Here is a 26,069-nt window from a genome sequence, read left to right as displayed (position 1 = left end):
TACAATTTACATTATAGCCATATTTATAATATCAAAATTGTAGGCGTGGCCATGACAACACAGGGGTTACAGACAGGGTCGTTAATCAGCTGTTAACCCAGTTAGATGGGGTAGAGGGGTTGGAAGGTAGGTAAAGCATATAAAAGTTTTTTTGCTTTTAACATTAGTATGTACATGTAAGGAGTTAAAGTAGGCTATTTTTATCTCAAATATTTTACAATATATACTTTTACAGATTTTTACAATTTGGCATTTTTTTTTTTGAAAATGTATCAATTTGTGGATTGGAAAAATTAAATGTGATACCTGTATGAAAGTTTAGGACTGCCAAACAATTACTAAGCACATTCACTGTTGAAGACATATATTGTAATCACTTTTAAAATTTAATTACATTATATGAGCATGCAATGAATAATATCTCTGAATTCATAGTTCATTTGTTCATGTCTAAATAATGTCTTATTAAGCTGGATTTTTCTGTTTAATATAGGAGTGTATGTACTGGCAGCCACCAGTAGGCCTGATTTAATTGACCCAGCACTTCTTCGTCCTGGTAGATTAGATAAGTGTCTACAATGCAAGCTCCCAAATGAGGTTAGAGATAATAACTATTGCAGATTTCATTTGTAAAAATTTTATTATTCTGCAATTTGTGCAGTCTATTCGAGTTATTGCTCTTTGAATATGTATAGCTAAGGTAGATGAACACTGCATGAGGATTAATTGATTTGTTTTGCATTGCTGTTACAAGTTTTATAACTAATAAATAAAAAGAGCACAAAAAACATGATACAAAGTACACAAAATATATTTTAAAGTTTCATATAGCAGTATCTGGAGTAAAAAGCAATCATTAGATTTGTCAAAATTGGCTGTCTCTAGGAAGAACGGTTAAAGATTTTCAAAGCCCTTACAAGGAAAATGTCTCTGGGAAAGACTGTGGACTTGGAATATTTTGCCAAGGAGTGTGAGCACTTTTCAGGAGCTGACATCAAAGCATTATTATACAATGCTCAGCTAGAGGCTATCCATGAACTTACAGGAAAGGTACTAAAGGGAGAGAATCCTAATCTTTTACTTCCACCAGTAGAAGGCAACAAGAACCAAAGGAGTCCTAGGGTGCCTAGGAAGTCCAAGAGTCAAAAGCTGCTGAAAGTGGAGGCAGTGCCTCCTAAATTGTCCACCAATAAAAAGATTGCTCACATTCCTAAGTTACAGGATGGTCCTTTTCCTCTCACAGAGGAAGTAGAGGAAAAACTCTCTAGTCAGGTGAGGAAGAAACAGTGGGTATTGTTTAAAATGCGTCTCATTTTAATCTTTGAATTGTACTTTTGAATTTGATGTTTTATTTTTTTAAAAAATACTTTCAACATGCTTAGGTTTGTTTATTAATAAAGAATAACAGTTTTTTTTTATTTCTGTCAGGAAATCTGATTTTTACTTACAGTGTATGTTTCTACCTTTTAAACTTCTATATTAAAATAAGCACTATTGTATTTTCTTTTTTTTTTTGAAAATTCTTGCAGGTTGAACAAATCAGAGGTCGATTAATAGTAAATAAGGCTACAGAACATGTATCAACCGTGGACTCAATGTTTTCTCCAGTGACAACCTCTAAAGGTCAACTGATCCAAATCAACCAATCACATTTACAAGCTGCCCTGCAAAAGACTCACCCGTCAGTTAATGAGAAAGAAAGAAGGAAATTTCAACAAATGTAAGTATCTCTTTGTGGAACAGTTACAAAATTAATGTTGTTTTATTGTTCCCTGCTTTCCATCCTATCTGTCTCTCATTGATTTGGGTCTGTCCATCCTGTCTCTCTGTCATTCTGTCTGTGATACTTTCATCTCTTTACAACACCTCAAAAAGTCTTTGAGCTTTTGCAATTAAAATTTATTTCACAACTCCTTATGGCCTAAAGAAAGACTATTGATATTGAGATCAAAATGTCAAGGGTCAAGGTCAGAAATTCTTACTTTCCGTCATTGCAACACTTGTTTCCAGTAGATATTATCTTGAACTCAATGGGACTGAGAAAAAAGTTAAGAGATTTATGAGGATTCGAGATATTGAGGGTGAAATACTTAAAGAATAAGTGTTAGGGACTTCCATATCACTTGGACATATCAAAGGTATTCAAGATATCAGTGTTTGAGATACCGAAGTTCAACTGTATCTTGAAAAGCTTTTGAGGTAACTCCTAATTGCCTAAAGAAGACTATTTTCGATTTTGAGGTCCAAAGGTCAAAGTCATAAAATTCATACATTGCAAATAACAGTTTCCAGATGATACCTTTAATTTTTTTTTAAGCTTTTCTCAATAAAATTTAATATCACAACTCTTATGGCTTTAAAAAAGACCACTATTGATTTGAGGTCAAAAGGTTAAAGGTCAGTGTCAGAAATTTATACATTCTGTCTGTGTGTAACACTTTTTTGAACTATATTGTAAAAAGCTTTTGAGCATTTGCAATGAAGTTATATCAACATTCTCTTGTATAGTCATCATTTCACAAGTTCTATGGTTGATACAATGACTTGTCAGCAAATACAGTCAATCATTAAGTCAAATGCTGATGTTTTTCATACCAATTGTTAGGCCATTATTTAAACATGAATTGTCTATGGATTTTTCTGTTTGCCCGATCATGACAATGAACACACAGTGGGTGTGACCGGTCGACGGGGACGCTTACTCCTCCTTGGCACCTGATCCCACCTGTGATGGTTTTTAGAGGTCCGTGTTTGCTCTGATTACGATTTGTATTGTTTCAATGGACCTTTGAGCTTGATTAATGTTTGTTATCTCCATACTTCATTGAAAAAATTCTAACTTATGCACGTAACTTATTTTGTGACTTGAAAAAAATTATCATAAAAATCTAAATAGATAATAAAATATTTTCTTGTTTCAAGCTTTTTAAGACTTAATTGCTGATTTCTTGAGAGTATCATGTAGTTTAAAATAATGAAAGAAAAAGTTTGGTTCTTTATTTAAATTTTGAAATATTTGTCAAAATGTGTAATTTTCAGGCCAAAAAAAAAAAATGTAAATTTTATCAACTTCTTCATTATACATGTATCTTCGTTTCTTGGGGAAAGTCTGTTATGTAAATGTGTAAAATTTTTAATAAATATTAATTGAAGTTTTGTGTATTATATTCCTGGCATTTAATAATGGAAAAAATTATCTGAGTAAAAAAAAATGTGCAGAAGTCCTATGATAACAAATTCAACAAATGTGTAGATTTGAAGAATTTCCCTCTAAATATCCTTCCTCCATAAGTAATAGTCCCCCTTAAATCTTGTTTCTTTATGATTTTTTGAGCAGTTCTTAAACTGAAATTTGCATTGTTCAATTCATTTATATTTAAAAAAATTAATTGTAATAAATAGTTTTGAAGTTAGAGATTCTGACCAATCTTTTTTCAAAAGCTAACAAGTGATATACCTTAAGGTCTTGAATTTCTTTCACTGAAAAAAGACCTTTATTAACTTTAAGGTCAAAAGCTCAAAGGTCAAGGTTGACCTTTCTTTTCTCCATCTGCATATTTTTTTCAGATTTCCCATCCTTTTCTTTTTTCCATAAGTGAAGGACACCACTTTTCTGAATTAGATTGTAATATATGCATACACTTATAAAATATTGGTGTCTGATAACATGTACATTTGTTTTTGGGGAAGGAAATGAATTTTCAAATACACTTCCTTCACAACCATACATCAAAACTGAAAAAGGAGTCAACATAGACTATAAAAATCATTATTTTAAAAGGTATGAAATTAAATATTAAATATTAAAAGATGATATTGGAGAAATAAAAAAATTTTTATTGGAAATTTTAGTATGATAAAGATAACAAAAATTAAGTTGTCAAAAATCAATTAATATTACTATCAAATAATTGCTATTTGAAATAACTTTGTTTTTACATTTATGTTTGGCAACTCCTTAAAAGTCTCAATAATTCAGTTCTGAATATGCTAAAGAGGAAGCTCGTTATTATCAAAATTCTATCACAACCATTTAAAAAGCAATTTTCAATGCAAAGCTGTTTAAATTTAATAGATTCGTAGAAAATGGATATTTTATTTAGTGCATTCTTGAAAAATGAGAGAACTTCAGAAGTACACACAGAAATTCAAGGAAATAAAGCTGATTAAATTTGCCTTTATTATTGTTTCTGCTTGTAAACATTTGCAACATAAAATTCATATCAAATAGCAATTATTTCATTTCTTTATGAATTAGAATTGAGCTTAGTGTATCATAAATATATCCAACACTCATTATGTTTGCAATAAATGGCTCTTTTGAATGAAAGATATATACATTATAAATCACATTTTAGATGAAATATGATTTCAAGGTGATGGCTCAGACTTGTGCCAATTCTCAGTAAGGTATTGTTAAGATGTTGATAAATTAAGGGGATTTATTTTAAATCAGCTGATAATAATTTAGAAGTGACAACTTTGTGGCATTTTAGAGATTCATGGTCATTAATATCCATCAGGGGGCCTTTTTGAAGTTTTGTCTGATTATCCGGTAATTTATACGGTGCATACTCTGCAGACATGCACCAGATCGTGGTATCCGGCCTGGTTTTTTCTTGGTTTAGTTACCGGATACAGTGTTATCGTATGATTGTACTTTTTCCCTTTGTTGTCTTGGTTTATTGTTAACAGATAAAAACAGCAAGTCAACTCAATTTCCAAGATAAATACACCAGCAACAAAGTCCAATTGATTCTGAGGCTTTTACTCTGTTACATATTTGACAGGTTTTCTGCTATAGAATTTCTTTTTAGGGTCCAAGGTTGGTTATCAATGATTGATTTTGAGACACAATAAATTTCCTTTGATTGAAAAGGAAAACCATACATATAGTGGCCAATTTAATGGATATGATTGAATATTTTATGATTGACTAAACTTTACAAATTCATCTAATTAACCAAAATGTTTTAAAGATCCACATGCTTCAATAGGCTATTTTCTCTCCAAAGGAGATTTTGAAAGGTCGCACAATGACTTTAATTCATCTTTTTCCATTAGAGCTTGTGGTGCGGTGATAACCGTCAGAGGCTGAAAAGAATGTCAAATAGAGTCAAAAATTAACCAGTGGTAGCAATTGATAGGAGGGCTGGTTAAACAAATTTTGAAATGGGCTTATTCAGCTGAGCACAATACCTGCCGCATTTATAGTCGGAAACCTTTATTGTCTGTGTCAAAAAATCAAATATCTTTTTCTGAAGCAACTAATTACAGGCAAGATACAACAAAAAGCCAACACACCGCACTGCCTATGATGAGAACTCGGCACACAAAAGAGAAGTTTGAAAGAACTTTGGGAGACATTGTGCAACGACTATTAGTCATGTTATTGACGAGAAAAATGCCTCTGTAACATGTATTGTCTCCCTTCTGAATAAAAAACATGTACTTTTGACAAATAAGATAAATCAAATGTTATAATTGAAACTGCTCATCTAGATTTGATATTTAGAAAGGGAGGAGATTCATTCAGCAGCTTTGTGATTTAGACAAATTTGAATTCTATCCTTTTGAATACATGAAATTATGATGGCTTTCAAGGCTATAGTTCCCTATTTGTATAGAAAGGGTTCACCAAAAGCATTTTTCTCACATAAAAAAAGTAATTTTTACTGCTATCCGTATTATGATTTTAATTTGTTTTCTATTTTTCTAAACCTTACACACCTCTAAGAGAAATGTTTCATTATTTGTGCATTTCTAATTTCAACTTTGCAATCATGTTGAGCACAATAGTTCATCTGTCAAAAATAATTTTGCACTCAATATAATTATGGCCTGCAACTCTCCTGCAGTGAGGACCAACAGTTTTGTTGACATCTAAAATATGTAAATTTTATGCGACAATTAAAAAAAAGTTATTTTTATTGGAAAATTTTTGGGTTAGTTAAACATTTTTATTTGTTTGTCTTTGAGTTCATCACTCAGTATTAATATAAATTTTTAATATTTGATATAATGAAGAAAAATTGTTTCTTCTTTTATTTCTATGAATTGTTTATTAATATGTTAATTACAATCCAATGTTTTCATTGATTATCAATATGCAAAGTTTTTAAATGTTCCATATACAATTTTAAAAAAGAAAAAGTTGTGAGATTTAACAAGCATGTTGAATTTGAGAAAGTGTTGAAAATATAAGAAATTTAAAATGAAAGAGAGTGATATTCCATTTAAAACTCAGCTCAAATTATTGTTGATTTAAGAAAGGCATTATTATACCCCATTTAAAAAAAGAAATATCAACCCCTTCTCCCATTATCTCCTTTAAAGTCAAATATAAAGATATTGTCTCTGACCTGTTGTATAATGAACCCTCAATCTTGTCGTTCTTGATGATGAAAATGTTAAATGTTGTATAAGATACAATTAAAATAAGAATTTTAATACCAAGAATCAAAAATTGAATATTATTAATTTTTATGTGTACATATACATGTAATAATATTTTCTACTCTCTCCAAAGCTAGTTTTTGACAAAGGAATCTGAAAAGTTCCCAATCTTGTACATTGGTATCTCTCCTAATTGTCAACTTCATATTGTAATAGTGGATTCTCCAAACCCTCTTCACAGACAGACGGCAATTGCAATATTCATTCACGTTTCCTTAAAGCACCACTCAAAGCCACCAGAAGTGGGTCTTGTTGTGTTTCCCATAATTCTGGGCCACTGCATAACAGGGTTTCAGAGTGAAGGGAAAACAATTGACCTTTGTGTAAAAGTTTGAGTTCCATTCATGGCAGTTTTTAAGTGTTGAGAGGTTTTTTCTTCTGGTGATGAAGGAATTGAGTAAATCCGGAAGTCTTTATTGGAACAGAAGAAATGAAGTCCCTGATCTGTACCAGTGTTAACTTAATTAGTGTTCAGCAATTTGTGGTATTCAGATTTCCATAATACCATTAGTGTAATTTGGCTCTAAAGATGATTGAAAGAACAATTTGTGAATATGACTTCGATTTGTCATCGGTAGATTCTAGAGTAAATTGGTTTAATTTTAGATCGATTTTTCATAAATATGTATCTAAATATGAAAAAAATTCAAATTTAATGATAAATAACAAAATAATTTTTTTTACCTCTTTTGAAGAGTTACAATTTACACTTTTTTACGTATTTTTTTCACCAATTAAGGACTTTTTAGAAAACTTCCATAGGATAGAATATCCATTAATACCTATATAACAACATGATGTGCCCAAAACAATTTTAAATTGATGTTTCAAAAGAATTCAAGGAATTACCAAATGTCTTTTCACAGAAAGGCACTGAAAACAAATCTTCAGCAAACACTAATTTTAAATTTGCTCAACTTGACATAATTCAGTTTGTTTTGTTCTCATTTTTACATGTTTTGCATTATTTCTTTACAATTATTTCATAGCAATATTTGAAAGAAGTTCAATGTGTTTGTGTTATATATCCTTAATTTCAATCATTATGTTAACAAAAATTTTAAAACTAAAAATTTTAAAAAAGAAAAGAAAAAGAAACAATAAAAGATCTTGTATCATTACAGTGTATACATGCAAGACCAAGATGTACTGCTTTAGTATGGCTTTTTGCACAATTTTGTATTCAATTGATATTCTTTGAAATTTAAACTGAATTCACATGAAATCAATTTAAGTTTTCCAAGTTGATATGTCACATGTATAAACTTTAAATCAAATTTTATGTTACAAGTTCAGTAATACATTGATGTCAGTGTACCTGCAGTGTTCTTGATATTGCCTATTGAGGTTTAATTACATGTACACATATTCATCTGATAAACTATGTATTTGTGCACACATACAAAGATTCCTTAAACAGCTAAATGGTATACTCTGAAACATCAAAAGAGTAAGAATTAATTCACTTCGAAGTGTTTAGGTAGTTTAAATTTCAGAAGAGCTTTTTATTGATAAGTAAAAGAGAACTGAAATATCTATAGGTACATGACTTTGACAATTTATCCTCCTGTAAAACAATTGTTCTACATGTAGTTTTCTTTGTCATTTTTTGATATTAAAAGAAGTAAAATTACAAAGACACAAAATATTAAATGGTATCCAGATTACCATAGACTCTTGAGACCTTCATCTACAGAAGAGTTCTCAAAGAGGATATAAGGTCGGCATTGATACATGCAAATGTGCTTAATCTGCCATCAGCATCAAAAAGGGCCCTAATAATGGGGGCATAACAGAACTATTTGATGTAATTCAGTAGCTGAAGATAAGGCAGTATTGTGGAAATGTCAGTGCAAGATATCATTTACATACTACTTCTCCAGTGATGAAAATAAGAAACGTAGCATAGTCTGTACTTGTAACTTAAGCATCTTCAGTTAGAGTCATTTGAAGCAAGTTTTGAATTTCTTATAGAATAAGTAAGTGCTGCGTATTTTCCTCTTATGAATGACACTGTCCTTGTTTCACACACTTTGAATACAAGGATTATGTGCTGTTGTTATTCAGATTAAGTAATGATGATTTACATTCTTAATTTATATATTAATTGTTATCCTTTATCAGGCTACAGAAAAAAAATTGGATACTAGTAATCCTGAATACCCTGTATATACTATCTTGCAGATACGCGAATTTTACCGCCACTAAAGGAGGTGGCCCAGGGACCTCTATTGAACAGATGATTGGGAGCAGGCAGACATTGGCTTGAGGATTGGAGTAACACATCTACTTTTTAAAACATGTATAAATGAAATTCAAATACACATATTCGTTTCGCTGTGATAACAACACTAAAATCCACATAAATGTTGTAACTATTTGCTTTGGTGTTGAAATAAAGTGATGTGAAATTTATATTAATTCTATCTTTTATTTTGAATTCCTTTGCAACAATGATGATTATACATGGACGAGTATATTGTACAGTGAATGTACGTGGAGGTTTAACATCGATCACATTTTTGTGCAACATATTTAGTTTTCAGTCGTTACGAGGGAGTTTTTATTATTCTTTTTTTTTTTTTTTTAAAAAAAGAGGAAATTTGACAATAAAGAGACTGTCTACTTCATCTTACAGCAGTCCTATTCCAGCATGTTCACGTTTGACTTCAAACCAGCTAGTATTCTCGCTCCTGGCGCCACGTCAAATCACTTAAGTAGTCAACTGTGGCCGTTTCCTTGACAAGTGCTCGGCATTAGAAGTGAAAGTCACTGGACTTTCGGATATGACTTTAAAAACGTAGGCGATGGCACGATCAAGAACCCTCACTGCTTAATGGCCTTGATTGCTGAGTAAAGTTCTAAAATTGGAGCCCTTCACCTGTATTTGGTTATGTCTCATATGAGTGAAAAAATGCTTGCAAGGGACGTAAAACAACAACAAAATAAATCAATTAATCAATTCACCCAGCTAGTTGAAAATTCTGCAACATTACTAAAAGCAAATGGTGGTTGGAAATTGAAGTAAATTTGTTTTGAGGATAAAGTCATTGAATTTAATGATGTAGTTCTGCAGTACTTTTGGTTTTTTAAAATAAACTTTTGTCTGGATGTTATAAATGTATTTTATGTTTTTAAGAATTTGTTTCTAGTGTCAGTACTGTAAATCAACTTTATATTCGCGTGCGAGAAATATCCCCGAGTTTGGCGACCTACTTTAACTCGCGATTATTAACCAATTATTTTGCTTTGTATTTGTAGAGAATGTTTCCTCAGTCGCGAAAATTGATTGTCGCGGATTGATGAAATATATGGAGATCACGAACAGTATTAGGGCTCAAAAGTCCATTAAACATTTCAAAATAAGAGAAGAACAAACACGGACTCTAAAACTTCAGAGGTGGGATCAGGTGTCATGGAGGAATGAGCATCCCCTGCCGACTGGTCACATCCGCCGTGTTCTCCTTGTCATCATCGGGAAATAACGGAAAAATCCGTCGACAATTCAGTGTGTAAATAATGGCTTAACAAATAGTATGAAAAAAGTCAGTCAGCATTTGACTTAATGATAGATTGTATTTGCTGACAAGGTCATTGTATCGACCATAGAACTTACGAAATGATGACTTTAAACGAGACTGTTTATATTCTTGTTTCATCAACTTGTTTGTCAATAACTTGATTTGATTTCAAACTGACGATTCGCGAATAAAAAGTGACGCGAATTATAGTTGGTTTACAATAAATAACCCGTTATACATGTTTTCAAGTTATATCAAGCAAATTCAAAAATTTCGATAATAGTAGTGACTACACTGTGTCTGAGTTTTAAGATTAAGATGTTAAGGAGAAAGAAAATTAATTATATCTTTAGTTGACTGATTTTTTCCCCTTTTATTAAGATAATGGTTTAATTATGTATTGTTGTAACTCTGCATTGAAGTCGATTTTAAGACAGGACCAGAAAGTTTGGTATTCTAAGTTTTGTGAATGCAACAAGAATAGCAATACAAGTTGTACAAAATTACACTCGACTGTACATGGTACTTTATGTGCTTTGTTTACTAAATCTGGATTTTTCTCCAGGTTGCTTGAACATCATTCTATATAGACATTAGTAAGACACTGAATATTACAATTAAGCTTGTAATGTCGAATGCACCAGTCATGCAGATATCCATTTCAGCTCTTTTAAATTGAGTTGCAGGACCCAAATTGGATGCACTGGAAGTTTTAATAGCGATCGATTGTAATTTATTTATTGTTGTTTACTAAATAAGCATTTAAAAAAGATATTTAAAATTCCCCCATGTAAAGAAGATATGGGTTTTGTAGTACTTTATTTGGTATTGAAAATCCAGTTATTAATTGCGTATTGATGCAAGGTGAACAACCTCGTACTGGTTTTTACAGCATGTGTCTTGTATCTAAATAAATTTTTAAAGTTCTCTGTTCCACTCGATTTAGATTGATGCATTGCATTGACTGGAATATATCCTTAATTGGTGTATCATTACTGCAAAAAAGTAAGAATTCATGCACGAACGGTTTTAAAACAAATACGTGTAAAAAAAGAACAAAGTCGAATAAGCCAAGAAAAATGCTCATGGATTGACAAATAAGAAGTGAAAAAAAACCTTCAATCAAACCAAAATTTTCTTTGATATACAAGTATGTCATCGATTTATGCATAAATTATGTAAAAATTCCTCAATATTATTGAAATTATTTTCCTATGAAATAGCAATCACGCACCGAAGAGGTTAAAATGACCATTTCCCTTTTCCATTTAGCACAATTTCTTTCCACATGATTTGTCTTTTCTCCATATTTTAAAAAAAAATGTATACGAAGTATGTGTAAAAATATTTTTTTAGGATAACAAAAACATTGAGCTTAGGACCCGTTATACCTTAAAAATATACTTTTATATAATTATTAGCTCACCCGAGCTGAAGGCTCAAGTAAGCTTTTCTGATCAAAGAGTGTCCGGCGTCCGTCCGTCGTCTATAAACTTTTCACATTTTCGAAATTTTAACAATCTTCCCCTCAAGAACAACTGTGCAAGAAAAGTTGAAACTTATACGAAAGCATTATTACATACTCTAGATTCAAGTTTGTTTATATCATAATTCCTGGAGGTAGAGCAGGGCCTCAAGAAGGGGTCAAAGTTTTAAATAGGAATATATAGAGAATGTCTTTTAAAATCTTCTCGAGAACAGCAAAGCCATGATTAGTTACATTATTATCCTAAGGTAGTGTAAATTCAAGTCTGTTCCAATCATGACCCCTGGGGGTAAAGCAGGTCCGAAACAGGGGCAAGTTTACCATAGGAATATATAGGATATATCATTAAAAAATTTCTTCTAAAGAACAGCCTAACCATTATTACTTTATTAGTCATATTAATTAATATAGAAGTATCCTCAGGTAGTGTAAATTCAAGTTTGATTAAATCATGACCCTTGGGGCGTGGAGTGGGTGGGTTGGGAGCAGACACAACAGGGGACCAAAGTTTTACATAGGGAAATATAGGAATTTCCTTCTCAAGAACAGCTAAGCTATTATTTGTCATATTAATACGGAAGTACCCTCCGCTAGTGTAGACTCAAGTTTGTTCAAATCATGAACCCCAGGGTAGGGCGGGACAACAACAGTGGGTCTATGTTTTACATAGGAATATATAGGTGTAAGGCCTAATGTTTAAGGGGCATTTGTGTAAAATGCGCTGAATACTTCAAATAGTGGAATGACTTGGCAACCCTTAATTGGAAGGTATAAAAGGCAAAGCTTTGGGAAAGTTAGGCATTCAGTAGCTAGCAGAAGAATAGACAACAAGAAGAGCAAAATAAAAGGTATAAGCACCTGTGGTAGGTGTCCTAGGGAATTGATGTTAAGTTCTGGGTGTAGTAAATCTGAAGAAGATTGAGACACCCGATTCTTATCTATCAATAGGGACCTAGGGGAGAAACACGACGCAAGTAATGCCTTACCCAGACCCCGTCTCTAGATAAGAGAAAATTTAAGTACTAGCTGTGTGATTTATCCTCAGACAGAGCTGTCTTAGTAATCATTCCAATCATTACCTCAGACAGAGTAAAAGGAAAACCCTTGCAAGAGCCTGATCATACATTTTACATAGGAAATAATTATCTTTTAAAATCTTCTCAAGAGCAACTACGCCATTATTAGTCATATTTATACAGAAGCAACCTTAGGTATTGTAGAATCAAGTTTGTTCAAATTATGAACACCCCCCCCCCCAATTTTAGGGTTGGGAGGCACAGCAGAGGGTCAAAGTTTTGCATAAGAATATATAGGAATCATCTTGAAAAAAACTTCTGCTCAAGAACAGCATAGCCATGACAATTAGTCGTATTATTATACCCCCGCTCCGAAGGAGAGGGGATATACTGTTTTACCCTTGTGTGTCTGTCTGTCCGTCCGTCTGTCTATCCGTAACAAATTTGGTCGCAGTTTTCTCAGCAACTACTCATCGCAGATGCTTGAAATTTAAGCACACTCTTTGTTTAGGCATGCAATAGGATTGGATTCATTTTTGTACGAATCTGATGTCAACTTCCTGTTTATCCGTGCGTCTGTCAGTACCATACATAACAAATTTTGGTCGCAGTTTTCTCAGCAACTACTCATCGCAGATGCTTGAAAAAGCACACTCTTTGTTTAGGCATGATATATCCCGAGAAATAAATCGAGAAACAGCGCACTTTTTGTGCGCAATAAATATACACTTTTTTCAATGGGTGGCACTGTAGCTCTTTGGTCGTCCATTCCAACTTTTTTCAGACCAGCGAGCTACAGATCTTCAGCTACATCCAAAGCATGACTGGTAGTATTCATCCACGGATGCAGCATCCTTGCAAGCTTCCTTCAGGGAGGGCTTACTTATAGCAGATAAGGAAATAAACCCGCGAAGCAGACGCCAGCTTCGATTGTTAACTTACGTGTGCCAAAAAGGGTATATTTAAAAATTCTGAAACCTTCACAAGTTCAAACAGTGCATGGTTAGAGACAATTTTTAAACTGTACTTATGTTTGCATGACTCTTGTCCCCTTGCAATAGTTTGTCGCTAGGTTTCTCTCATATCTTGTGAGGCTTATAATGTGCTTTTAGCTTAATAAAATAAAAAAAAAAGCTGTTTATTGTTAACCATGCTAATGCATATTATTTATATTTAGCTTTGTAAATGTATTACACGCTAAATGCTCATTTCTTGGAGAGCGATACAGATTATAGTTACGAATTTGTGAATGTTGGTGCAAGAAATATAAAGTAAACTGCATCCAAAACAGCAAAAGGATGGCATTTTCTTGCAGTGTGTAAGTAAAAATAAGCTTTTAAAGTGAACCTGCACTTCGAAATATTTACATTTTCAAATATTTTTCCTTAAGATTCTTTGCAAATTAGAAAAAGTTCACGTTCTCATGAACTGCCATGGGATGAGTAAGAATATTTCCATTGTGATGTAATTGAAGTAAAAAAAAAATAGTGCAAACTTTTTTTTCAAAAATGATCGTTGAATGACAAAAATATGTGGCAAGTCATCAGAAAAATAATGTAAATATAAGATATGAACTTAATTTTTGAGAATTCATGAGGTACATGAACTACAACGCTTCACGCCTGCATATTTGTCATGAAGCGCTAACGGGCTTCATGAAATATGCCAGCATGAAGCGTCGTAGTTCATGTCCTCATGAATTCTCAAAAATTAAATTCATCTCTGAAGTAACCCACATTAAGGAGTATGTTTTGTCTAATTCATGTTGCTATATTCATTAAACAATTTTGCTCTTAATTGATATTTATATATTTATTACTCTTTTAATGACGATGCATGAATCTTGTGATGTTAGTAAATGAGTAGGAGGTCACTGCCTTATTTGTCTTTAATTCAATGAAACTGTTGTTCGTGTAAAGTACTAGTATGTTTTCTTGTATGTATTTGTTAGTCATTCTTTTTAACATTCATGAGGATTTTTTCGCTTAGTTGCCGACAATTCCCACATTTTACTCTACAACAAATTGCCAGTGATTGAATAAAAGGATAGGGGTGGTAATCCATCACTAACAAATTGCCGAATTAGCCCTGCCAATACATTTCTACAGCAAGTTTTTACTCCTAAAGAAAAAGTCAATTTGTCATCGATGACTTCGTTTCACGATGGATACCCTGATAATTCACTTGTGAACAATGTCTTGGAATCGGCAAAGAAACAGTATTTATGGTGATATTGTCGAGGGAAAGATGCCCGACGCTCCGAGTAAAATGTCCACGATGTCTATTGCATTATCTCTATAATACTTGTTTTTCCCGCTACAGAATAAACTTGTCTATTTCATACTAATAGAGAAAATTAAATTGATATAAATGCAACATTTCTCTCGGATATTCAATCCTTGAAGAGGATTTCTAAAGAATCATTAAGACTGGAGAATTTCCGATACGCTTTACAAAAGAACACGAGAAAAGAGACTTGCAGTAATTGGAAGTTTCTATAGCTTTCGGACTGAACTCTGTCAGGTCTGATTGTAGAGGAATGAAATCATTTCGGGAAGTGTTACTGTGATGTTAATTTCAGCCTTTGAGGCATTGAAAACCCCCTAAAAAGACTTTTTCTTTCCTATGAATAGTTAAGTGACACGTATTGTTGCCTTTTGCAGGAATTTAGACTCTTCTTTGGAGAAAATCTATGGAAAAAATTTGATGAATGACTAACAAGAAGGCAACTGCCGATCTCTTATTTGTTAATTTAACTCTTTTAGTTCTCCCTTATATGTTTCATTATTAGTCGCTCGCGTAAAATGTTCAAGAAAACACGTTCTTAAAAGTTTCATCAAAGATAGAAATTTTCTTAATTAGAAGGAATTCGTGAGGCTAACAAAAAAAAATTTTCACACCAGAAGCAACTAATCAACAGCTAGGAATATGAAATATACAAAAAAATCTTTTTGTACAATAAGCATTTTAATATTTTCTGTACCTTTTTCTGAATTAAGAAATGTTTTGAATCAGTGAACTTGAGATAACACAGATTTTTTTTCTGCGTAGTTCATAGCCAATATATCAGGTCTGACTTGCATTTGTTGATGCATATTTGTAAATAAGAGATTTAAGAATAGTCTCGAAATAAAAGAACATGAATACGAAAATTCGAATTAAAAAAAAAGTCCTGTATTTTAAGGATTGGAGAAAAAAATTCCACATTGCGTTCAAGACGGAATTATAAGCGGGTCCTCCATTGTAATCAATGAAATAAAAATTGATAATGTTTCATATAGCATAATTGAAACGAGCATTAACACGTTTTCTACTTCTGTGCACATTTAACACAGTCATTTAGAGAGATGTCAATTTTGTTGAGGAATTTTTCGGGATTTTCCATTTTTCCATAAGGATTCCACGAAAGTGCATAATAAATTTAGACCATTGTAGTTATATTTGTATCTAGAATCGCAAAAGGATACACGTTTTAATTATTAACAGTGATTATTGAAATGCGACAATTGTAAAAAATAATTATATCTTTGTGGACATTTAAAATAATTAAGGAGCGTTTAAAATGAAATATATATTTGTGTTCACTATCTTTCTAGGAAATTGCCATGATTGCACATTGATGTGCTTTAGAAATAAAGCTATTTGGAGAAATGGGCTATATTGATTCTGTATATAAAGTTGTTGTTCGTTCAAGTTTTTGTTCGTTCATGTATAGATCTATAGGATCTCCCATGTGGTTGGATATGATTTTTTATCCAACGAGTTGTGTGTTTTTATCCCCGAGCCTTGGCGATCATATCCAAACACAAACCATGGAAGATCCTTTTTTCACATATTTTACACATAGCCATATCATCTTTTATACTGATTTATAGATGTAAATCCACAATATTTTGATCAAATTCACGCAAAAACCATTGTGACGTCACAACCGTAGATATGAAAACGATATTCCATGAGCTATGTGCACTGTATAAAGGACTAAACATGTGATAAACATGTACATACAAATACATTCAAATTTGTATTTGTGTCTTCGGTCCATATTTGTTAATGTTAAAGCAAAGTTAAGTAAATTAGTATTTTTGAAAGTATAAGTATTTCCCCTTATCATTTGGAACTCATTTACTCATTTAATGGTGAAAAGAATTTTTATATAAAAAATGATTGCATGTATTCATTGATTTGATTTCCGCTATTTAAAAAGCAAATTACGTTTATCATTACCCATTTTTATGTCATTTGTTTTTTTTTTCTTTCTCTAAACTTTAATAGATAGCAAACTTTTACAATAGACAAAACAGTACAGGTGTCATTATCAGGAATAGATTATACAGTATCAGGGGCCTAAATAATGGGGAGCGGGGGGGGGGGGGTAAAACAAAGAAAAATTCTACAGCTTCCAATAGCACTGTATTTTAAAAAAAATCAAATTCAATGTTTTAATTTGAATGTTCAAAGCAATGTTGTTATCATTCAAAGAATAAAATGTTGCGCCAAAGAAATCCTTTCCTTATGCAAAATTCTTCCGGCAAAACTCATACCGGTAGCAAAAATAATACTTTATTAAATTCAAAGAAATCAAAATGCATTAATTTATCAGATTGTACAGGAATCGAAATCAACGAAAAAATCGAGATATTTAGTTTATCCACTAAGCCACGCATCTATATCTGCACTGATATATTTGACCCTTGATCTACTAATAGAATTTATAATACGTAGGCCTGTATTTTCACGACATTTTTTTTTTTTTACATAAAATTGTTCGTAAAGAAATATACGTTTCAAATTAAATTTCAATGAAATATGGTGATATAGAATGAGGAAAAACTCATACGGAAAAATTGTGTTAAATGATGTGGAAACCGTCAATATTGCCCATTTTGGGTGTACATGCTGTTTCATAGACGAATACGTTCATTGTAAGATTGTGACATATATAAGGAATATAAATTTTACAGGTAAATATCGATGTTAACTGACACACGAAATATGCAGACAACGAGCAGTTATCAAAGTCCATTGAAACAATACTTTGAAGGAGAGCAAACGCTGTCCTCTGAAAATATCCGATATGGGATCAGGTGCCATGGAGGAGCAAGCAACTCCTGTGGACCGGTCGCATCCGTCATGTGCTTCTTGCAATCCGTAGACAATTAAGTGTGGAAATAATTGCCTAACAATTTAAATGAAAAAAAAAATTAGTTAAGATTCAACTTAATGATAGACTGTGCATGTATTAATTTGCTGATACGTTCATTGTATCAACTATAGATTTTGCGAAATGTTGACTTTAAACGAGACTGTGTATATCCTTGTATCATTAACTTATTTGTCAATAGCTTTCTTTGTTTTAAAAATTCTTTGTACGTAGCATGCTTTTGCGTATCGAATCAGCTTTGAGACATAAATTCCAGATGCAGGTGATAATATTACTATATTAATTAGGGACGTTGACGATAGAAAAGCTGAAGTCGTCACGTTTATCATAAAGTTTTGTTGTGAAGTTACCATTAACGTCTTTTTTCAGCTAAATATCCAAGTATGATACAGATGTGTCAGACTCGGTAGTGTCTTTTATTTGAATTCAAAGGGATATATCGAATCAACGTAGGAATGAAAATAAATAATTGTTAAATGATAAAACGTCATTTATATATATATATATATATATATATATATATATATATATATATATATATATATATATATATATATATATATATATATATATATATATATATATATATATATATATATATATATATATATATATATATATATATATATAAAATTAATCTTTAATTGAAGACCTCAGCAAGAGACTTTTTCTTTTCATGTAGAAGTTTTTGAATAAATTCTGCTTCATATGAATACAAACATAGGCCTGCTGATAACGGGGCAAAATAAGTACCCATGGGAATTCCAACAAATTGTTGGAAGACTTGATCTCCAGAAACTACATCTACATTGTCAATCAGAAACTCAAACATCTTTTTAATATCATCTTCGGATAACTTGTGTGTAAAATTAGAACGTTTTTTGACAAAAATATTTTGCAAATGACCAATGACAAGACAAGTAAGTTTAAAAGTTCATTTTTTTTATTGAAAAAGCAGCTGTCTGTGATGTCAAAAAGCCTGGAGTTAAATTTATCGTGAGGAATGGTTGTATTAAATGTTGAAAAGTCATACGTTTTGATGTTATTGATTCTGGTAAAAATTTTATGATTTCAAATTTTCTAAAAGTTCCTTTGAGTTTTTAAGTATCCGCATCACCACGTCTCGAATATATTGTTGTACAGTACTCCTGATGTTTCTCATTCGCTGCTGTAAATATTTTAGTGAAGAGTAAAGAAAGAGGCTTGGTAGACCATTTAATGGAATCAGCTATGTATTTTTGTTTGTTCATAAGGATTTTTATGTAGTTAAGGAACCCAGTATACAATGTAGGTATGGTAATTCAATATCAGTTTGAATGTTGGGAATATTAAAGATATTTAAAACTTTCGTATGATTTTGAAGAATTTCTTCCTTAGAAAGGGAACTAAAAGTATAAGTTGGATTACCACTTCAAGAACTGAATCCAAGTTCCTCTAAAATACAATTGAAATATTGAGCCTTAAAAACAAAGACAATATTTTACCTACTTTTTCAGCTGGGACCAGTACATATTAATCGTGTAATCTATCTATTTTTTTTCAATTCTGAATTATTGATGGCAGAACGATAGATGGTTTTCATATTCTCCCTTAGCCTTTTAATTTAAGATTTTAACATCTACATGTATCTGATACTTTTAATCCATTCCGACATGAGTCAATGCCTTTTTTTTCATGTTGATAACAAAAAACATCGTATATAGTTATTTCAATACGATGATTAACATCATAATGTAGTATTTTCATAAGAGAACATCGTAATGTATAACTATAGTTGTAGTAGTAATAATTTTAAAAAAACCAAAACATTCTTATGTTGGAATTTCAACATACAGAAATTTCAATGTGGGAACAATCTCATGATGTAACTTCAATATGAAAACATTCACATGTGATAATTTCAATGTGAGAATATTCTCATGAAGTAATTTCAATGTGATAATTCTCATGAAGTTTTTTTCAATTGAAAATTCCCATGAAGCAATTTCAATATATAGTAATCATAAAAAATAAATGCTCATATAATTATTTCAAACAAGCACCTTCATATAGTTACATGTATTTATCATGTAGGAATTTCAATATGTGAACATTCTCATGTAGTAGCTTCAATATGGCATGTGTTTTAGTTTGCTTACATTTTTCGGACTAAAAAGGCCTATAATACTTGGAGAGGTGTAGATTATAGAGGAAAACCAAATGACATATGCTATAGCTAAAGTTGTCATTTCAATGCATGGGTCTCTTTAAAAAAAATTAAAAATAATTGAATGGTTTAATTCAATTTTAAAAGCCTTGGACGTAATGGGTATGCGTTTTTTGTTTTATTTAGGGGATGAGAGAATGGTGTGTGTGTGTGTGTGTTTCAAATTAATCAATGCATGTACATGTATATGTACCCGACTACATACATACAGATCTACAGATCTTTTTTTACATACTCCGCCTTCAGTTTTACCCATATCCGACATTGTCGAAATACAAATTTTTTTTTTACCTTTTTACCCCCTCCCCACCAGGTCCACTTGCAGTAAGTCGAGTTTTTGTGTGTGGTCGTACACCATATTTTTTGTTATCTTTGTGTAACAAATTTACATAAGATAAAAAGAAAAAACTTGCACTTAAATTAAAATTAGGTAAATTATTTATCAGTATTTGTCAAAATACAAATGAATTCAAATGTGCATTATCTGTGGGTGGTGGTCCTGTGAGTCTGCATGTAATCTAATATTGATCATTATCTTTTTCTTTAAAATCATGTTTATTAATGATACTTACTCGAAATACAATTTCATTTCTTTTCTAACTTTTAATATCAATGTTTATGGCAGATCCAAAATTACTTGCTTTGATCTCAGTAAACGCCCCTTGTAACATTCTTTTCGCTCTGCGGATTTTACAACCATTTGATATCGAATTTTTCCACATCCTCTTCATTTTATTGAAGTTTCTTTTATTTGTTTTGTTATTTTTTATTTTGAATATATACTTTAATTTCTTCATTTCATTTAAAAATAATCTCAATTTGTTAAACAATAATTAAAGTTCAGATAAGTGTGCTTCGGTATTAAATGATTTTTAAACAAAAAAATATTTCGGTCAGGTATTTATTTATACATGCTAAGGTTTTCGTTTAAAACGGCCTACATCTGTTAATATTTGTCAAAAGGGAACTTCTGGTGCGCAGTGTTTGAGGTTTCACATTTCTATTAAATAAAATCAAGATTTTTGAATAATTAATAAATTTGGCGCGGCACTTTCCTTTATAGAAAACGGAAATACACAATCATGGCTAACTTACATTATTCTCCCTTTATAAAATTTTATCTAACCCAGAGAAAATGTATTCATGATTCTTTTAATTAATACAGCAATTACCCTTATACTAGGGCTTCATTTGAGAAAAATCACCTTTATGAAAATTGACTTTTTTATCTCTCTGGAGTGAAAATATTACTGTAAATCATTTTTTAGGTCACCTGAGTCACTCAGGTGACCTATTGCTATCCGTTTTTGTCCGTCGTCGTCCGTCGTGCGTCAACATTTAAACATTTTAAGCTTCTTCTCTGAAACCGCTCAAACAATTTCAACCAATTTTGGCATATAGCATCTATGGGTGAAGGGGGACAAAAATTGTGAATTTCATGGTCCCTGTCCCCCTGGGGCCTGAGGGATGGGGCTAAAACCACCAAAATTAATGCAATCTTTAAAAATCTTCTTCTTTACTCCTGGACATCAAGCAGTCAAACTGCTGGCATGATTGTAATAAGCATTGAGCCCTCTACCAAAATTGTGAAATTCATGGCCCAAAGGTCAGGGGTTCTGGTGCTAGGGTGGGGCTATATAGATCATATAGTGAAAGTGCATTATTTCTTTGAAAATCTTCTTCTCTGCTCCTGGGTATTAGATAAACTAACTTAGTACATAGTTATGTAGAGCAAGACTGCCTCTTCCAAAATTGTGAATTTCATGGCCCCTGGGTCAGGGGTTCTGGTGTTTGGGCGGGGCTCTATTGATTATATAGTGAAAATACATTAATTCATTGAAAATCTTCTTCTCTGCTCCTGGGTATTAAATAAACTAACAAAGTACATAGTTATGATAAGCAAGAGTGTCTCTTCCAAAATTGTGAATTTCATGGCCCCTGGGTCAGGGGTTCTGGTGTTAGGGTGGGGCTCTATTGATTATATAGTGAAAATGCATTAAATCTTTGAAAATCTTCTCCTCTGCTCCTGGGTATGACATAGAGTAACTAAGTACATAGTTATAATGAGCATGGCTGCCTCTTCCAAAATTGTGAATTTTATGGCCCCTGGGTCAGAGGTTCTAGTGTTAGGGCGGGGCTCTATTGATTATATAGTGAAAATGCAATATATCTTTGAAAATCTTCTTCTATGCTCAGGAGTATTAAATAAATTAACTAAGTACATAGTTATAATGAGCATGGCTGCCTCTTCCAAAATTGTGAATTTTATGGCCTCTGGGTCAGGGGTTCTAGTGTTAGGGCGGGGCTCTATTGATTATATAGTAAAAATGCATTATATCTTTGAAAATCTTCTTCTCTGCTCATGAGTATTAAATAAATTAACTAAGTACATTGTTATGATGAACATAGCTGTTTCTTCCAAAATTGTGAATTTTATGGCCCCTGGGTCAGGGTTCTGGCTTTAGGGTGGGGCTTTATTGATTATATAGTGAAAATGCATTAAATCTTTGAAAATCTTCTCCTCTGCTTCTGGGTATGAAATAAAGTAACTTAGTACATAGTTATAATAAGCATGACTGTCTCTTCCAAAATTGTGAATTTCATGGCCTCTGGGTCAGGGGTTCTAGTGTTAGGGCGGGGCTCTATTGATTATATAGTGAAAATGCATTATATCTTTCAAAATCTTCTTCTCTGCTCATGGGTATGAAATAAAGTAACTTAGTACATTGTTATGATGAGCATGGCTGCCTCGTCCAAAATTGTGAATTTCATGGCCCCTGGGTCAGGGGTTCTGGTGAAAGGGGGGGGAACTCTGTTGATTATATAGTGAAAATTCATAATTTCTTTCAAAATATTTTTTTCTACTCCTGGTTATAAAGCAAATAAACAAGTGTATAGTTATGACGAGCAAGGATGCTTTTACAGATTTTTTAAAACTTGTGGTCCCAGGGGTTCTGTTGTTTCTCTGAGAGAGAGAGGGGGTGGGGGTGGGGCTCTATTGATAATATAGTGAAAATGTGTGGATTCTTTGAAAATCTTCAACTAATTGCATAGTTATGATGATGAGGGTACCTCTTCCAAATTTGTAAATTTTCAACATCTGGACCATTTAGTCAAGTGTTCTGGTCCTGGCCAGGGCTCTATTAATTTGTATTCTATTGAGTGAAGTTATTCCCCTTTGCCATTCACTTTTGATAATTAATCACTGTAGATAATGTATTTGAAAGGTTAATAGAATAAGAGAATTATGCAAGAACATTTATTGTATAATATAAAAAGTACTTTCATACTTTTAATAATCAGGTAGACTTGGAAATAATAGATAAATAAAAATAAAACAAAAATAACTTATTTTCTTAAATGTTCTTCAAAGGCCAAGTGAGGCCAATGTGAGGGTTAGTAATGTAGACATTTTGATAAAAGTCTGCATGGTAATAGTGATAAATGGGAGGCAGATAGAAAGATACTAGACCAATTATTTTGTTGATCTTAATCATACTAATTTTCTTGCTATTGGGTAACAATTAAAGCTTCATTAATCAGTTTATGGATCCTCTAAATTGTTGTACTCAGGTGACCGTTAAGGCCCTCAGGCCTCTTGTTATTCGCTAGAACTTTATTTTTGCGTAATTACGCGAGACTGTCTTCTCGCAAAAGTTTATTTTTCGCATATATTTTATTAGTAAAGATTATATAGGGCAATAGTAAGAATTCGTTAAAAATCTGTCTCGATTATAAATGTCATATACCCATCTCGTGAAAATAAGGTGTCGCGAATATTTGGTGATTTACAGTAATTAGAACGACTTGTACAGTTCGGTGTACCTGTAGACTGTTGATATACTATTCTGATGCAATTCCATGAATTTTGAAACTTTTTTTATCATTTCGTAAATAAGTATTGTTAATTCGAATTTGACCTCCGACAGAATACTTTGCCATCAAATATATTCAACACTGATTTTTATACCAAAATCAGAATTCTTGTGCCAGATATGATAGTGAAACAAAACAATCTGAGTGTGCATTACGACTAGAAAATCAAGAATTGCCCGAAGAAGGGTTTATTTCTATATGAATTAATATTGTAGTCAGACATTGAATGTGGAACGCCTAAAACTGGAATATTATAAGGATTTCAATTCGATCAAAATAAACGAAATTCTTTTCTTTATATTTCTATAATTACTGAACGGTCAACAATAAATCTAATGGAAAAAAAAGAGAATATAATTGTGCTCAATGAATAACTCTCATTACGATCGGTATCCGGATAATTTGTCAAGTCTTCGTCTTACTGTTAACTGCCCCAGGATCCTTCCGGTGTTGGTTTCAGTCATTTTCGAAGATGACCATACGATTTGTCAGCGGGCAATGCCAAAATGTCTATGGAAAAAGAAAAAAAGGTCTCATTTCCGAGGATCAGATGGCAGAGTAATAAGTAAAGGATTAATGAATACAAAAACGTCCCTTATTCCGAGCAGATAAAAGGATTACAATGGCAGAACGCATCGGGAGAAGACTCACAAAGACCAGCTATTTGTATTAGCGCGAACAAACCGTATATGGACTCTCTTCATGTTCTCCAAGAATTGGAGACAAAAAAGAATGGCTTTTATTCGTAATCGCCTTTGGAAATCCATCATTGTTCCTCGTGATCGTCTTCAGTCTTCCGGATGAGGCGAGCATCTTGTTTAAATGAAAACTGATAGGTTTTTATAATGGAATGACACTATACAATGTCTGTTGAAATGCGATTTGGTATTATACCACGGAACAAGGAGCTTTCACAAACAGTTATGATGGGTTTATAAGGCAATGGCATACGCTTTGTTTGGTAACACATACATTGGAATTCGAGAATTTCTTACTAATCCCGCTTTACATCCTTATTCGCTTAATGTAGAAAGTAACACGTTGATACTTATTTCAACTATCCAACTGGAAAGGTACTTTGTGCGCCTTTGTCTTCTTGTCTCATTCTAATATCCGAACTAAAATCTCGCCTCGGTGCCTCATTTTCAGTTCAAAGCCTCAGCGGAAAACAAAATCCTTACGTTATCTTTCGGAAACAAAACCTCCATTTAGTTGGCAAGTTTTCGTAATCATGGGGTATTAACCCGAAAATAAAGAGAGAAAGCAAGGAAAACTATTGCTTAATGCATCTGCATTATAAGATATTATTAAAAAAAATAACAAGACCTTTTATCCCTCAATACCGGAAGACATTTTAGTGACGAATAACGACAAGGGACTTTGGATAGGATTATTGAAAATCATTTGCGTAGACTTAACGGCCACATTTCTTATTTCAATCCACTATTAACTCTTCCACGAGAGAAATTATCAATTTAAGAAATATTTTAACAGTCACTTTTTGCACTGATTGTATCCCCCCTCCATTTTGCAGCTTTTAGAGTACAAATCTACTTAAAAAAAATAATTTTAAAAATTTCAATAATAAGATACTAGAGACTACTTCATCACTCAGTAAGTAGTAAGATTGATAAATAAATAGTTTCAGCTATTATATTTTTTAAAAGTATTTAATATGATGTGTAAAGATAAATTAATCAATTTTGATGACTTATTTTGCCACATGGTGCTTCACCATTAACTTGTACATATACTTTTTTTTTTTAAGAATAATTGGATTTTATTAGTACACGTTTGATGCAAAAAAGTACAGATGTATGTTATGATTTAGACACAGACGATTAATAAATGTAGAAAGGAGTAGATATTTACATGTACCTCTAAAATTTTCTGTTTTAATATTAATGATTTATACTGTGAAGGTTAATACTGCGCATTTTTTGTGGACTATGCTCAGTAATGAATCAGCTGTGTATTGTACATGTATGCGTGGGTGTTGTAAATTTAATACAAAATTTGCTACATAATTTACAGTTAACGTAAATTGTATATTTACTGCCACCCGGTAAATTCAATATTTACATTACGTATCATTTTTATCCTTGCAAAAAAAATAACCGACTTGGACTTTTAAATACACTAATGTTTTTTTTTTTTAATATTAAAATGAATATATTCATGTAATACACTAACTTTTTAAACAATAATGTTCGCAATGCATACTTTAGATACGATTTAAATGCATAAAAGCAGGGCGCACGAAAAAGATAAAATCGTTCTGTTTCAGTATACATTTAACCTTAAAATGTAGATAGCAGTGTGTTGAAATTCGTTCATTCAAAAC

At 32.1% G+C, this 26,069-nt stretch overlaps 1 protein-coding gene across 1 annotated transcript in view; it reads left to right on the top strand.

Moving 5' to 3' along the window:
* The window catches only part of LOC133181057 (peroxisomal ATPase PEX1-like), a 35,531-nt gene extending 26,679 nt beyond the window's left edge, over positions 1–8,852 (top strand). The window contains exons 16-20 of the mRNA XM_061315597.1: positions 44–126; positions 494–597; positions 886–1,272; positions 1,530–1,720; positions 8,641–8,852. Coding sequence (XP_061171581.1) covers positions 44–126; positions 494–597; positions 886–1,272; positions 1,530–1,720; positions 8,641–8,725 — 850 coding nt within the window. The 3' untranslated portion in view covers positions 8,726–8,852. The remainder of the gene's footprint in view (positions 1–43; positions 127–493; positions 598–885; positions 1,273–1,529; positions 1,721–8,640) is intronic.
* Positions 8,853–26,069: the final 17,217 nt, after the last annotated feature.

Source organism: Saccostrea echinata, unplaced genomic scaffold (assembly GCF_033153115.1).
Source record: "Saccostrea echinata isolate AGI-Se365-2 ecotype Australia unplaced genomic scaffold, CSIRO_AGI_Sech_v1 ptg000008l, whole genome shotgun sequence".
In the NCBI taxonomy this organism is placed as follows: domain Eukaryota; kingdom Metazoa; phylum Mollusca; class Bivalvia; order Ostreida; family Ostreidae; genus Saccostrea; species Saccostrea echinata.
The sequence above is the reverse complement of the archived record's forward strand: the minus strand, read 5'-3'. Positions and strand labels throughout refer to the sequence as shown.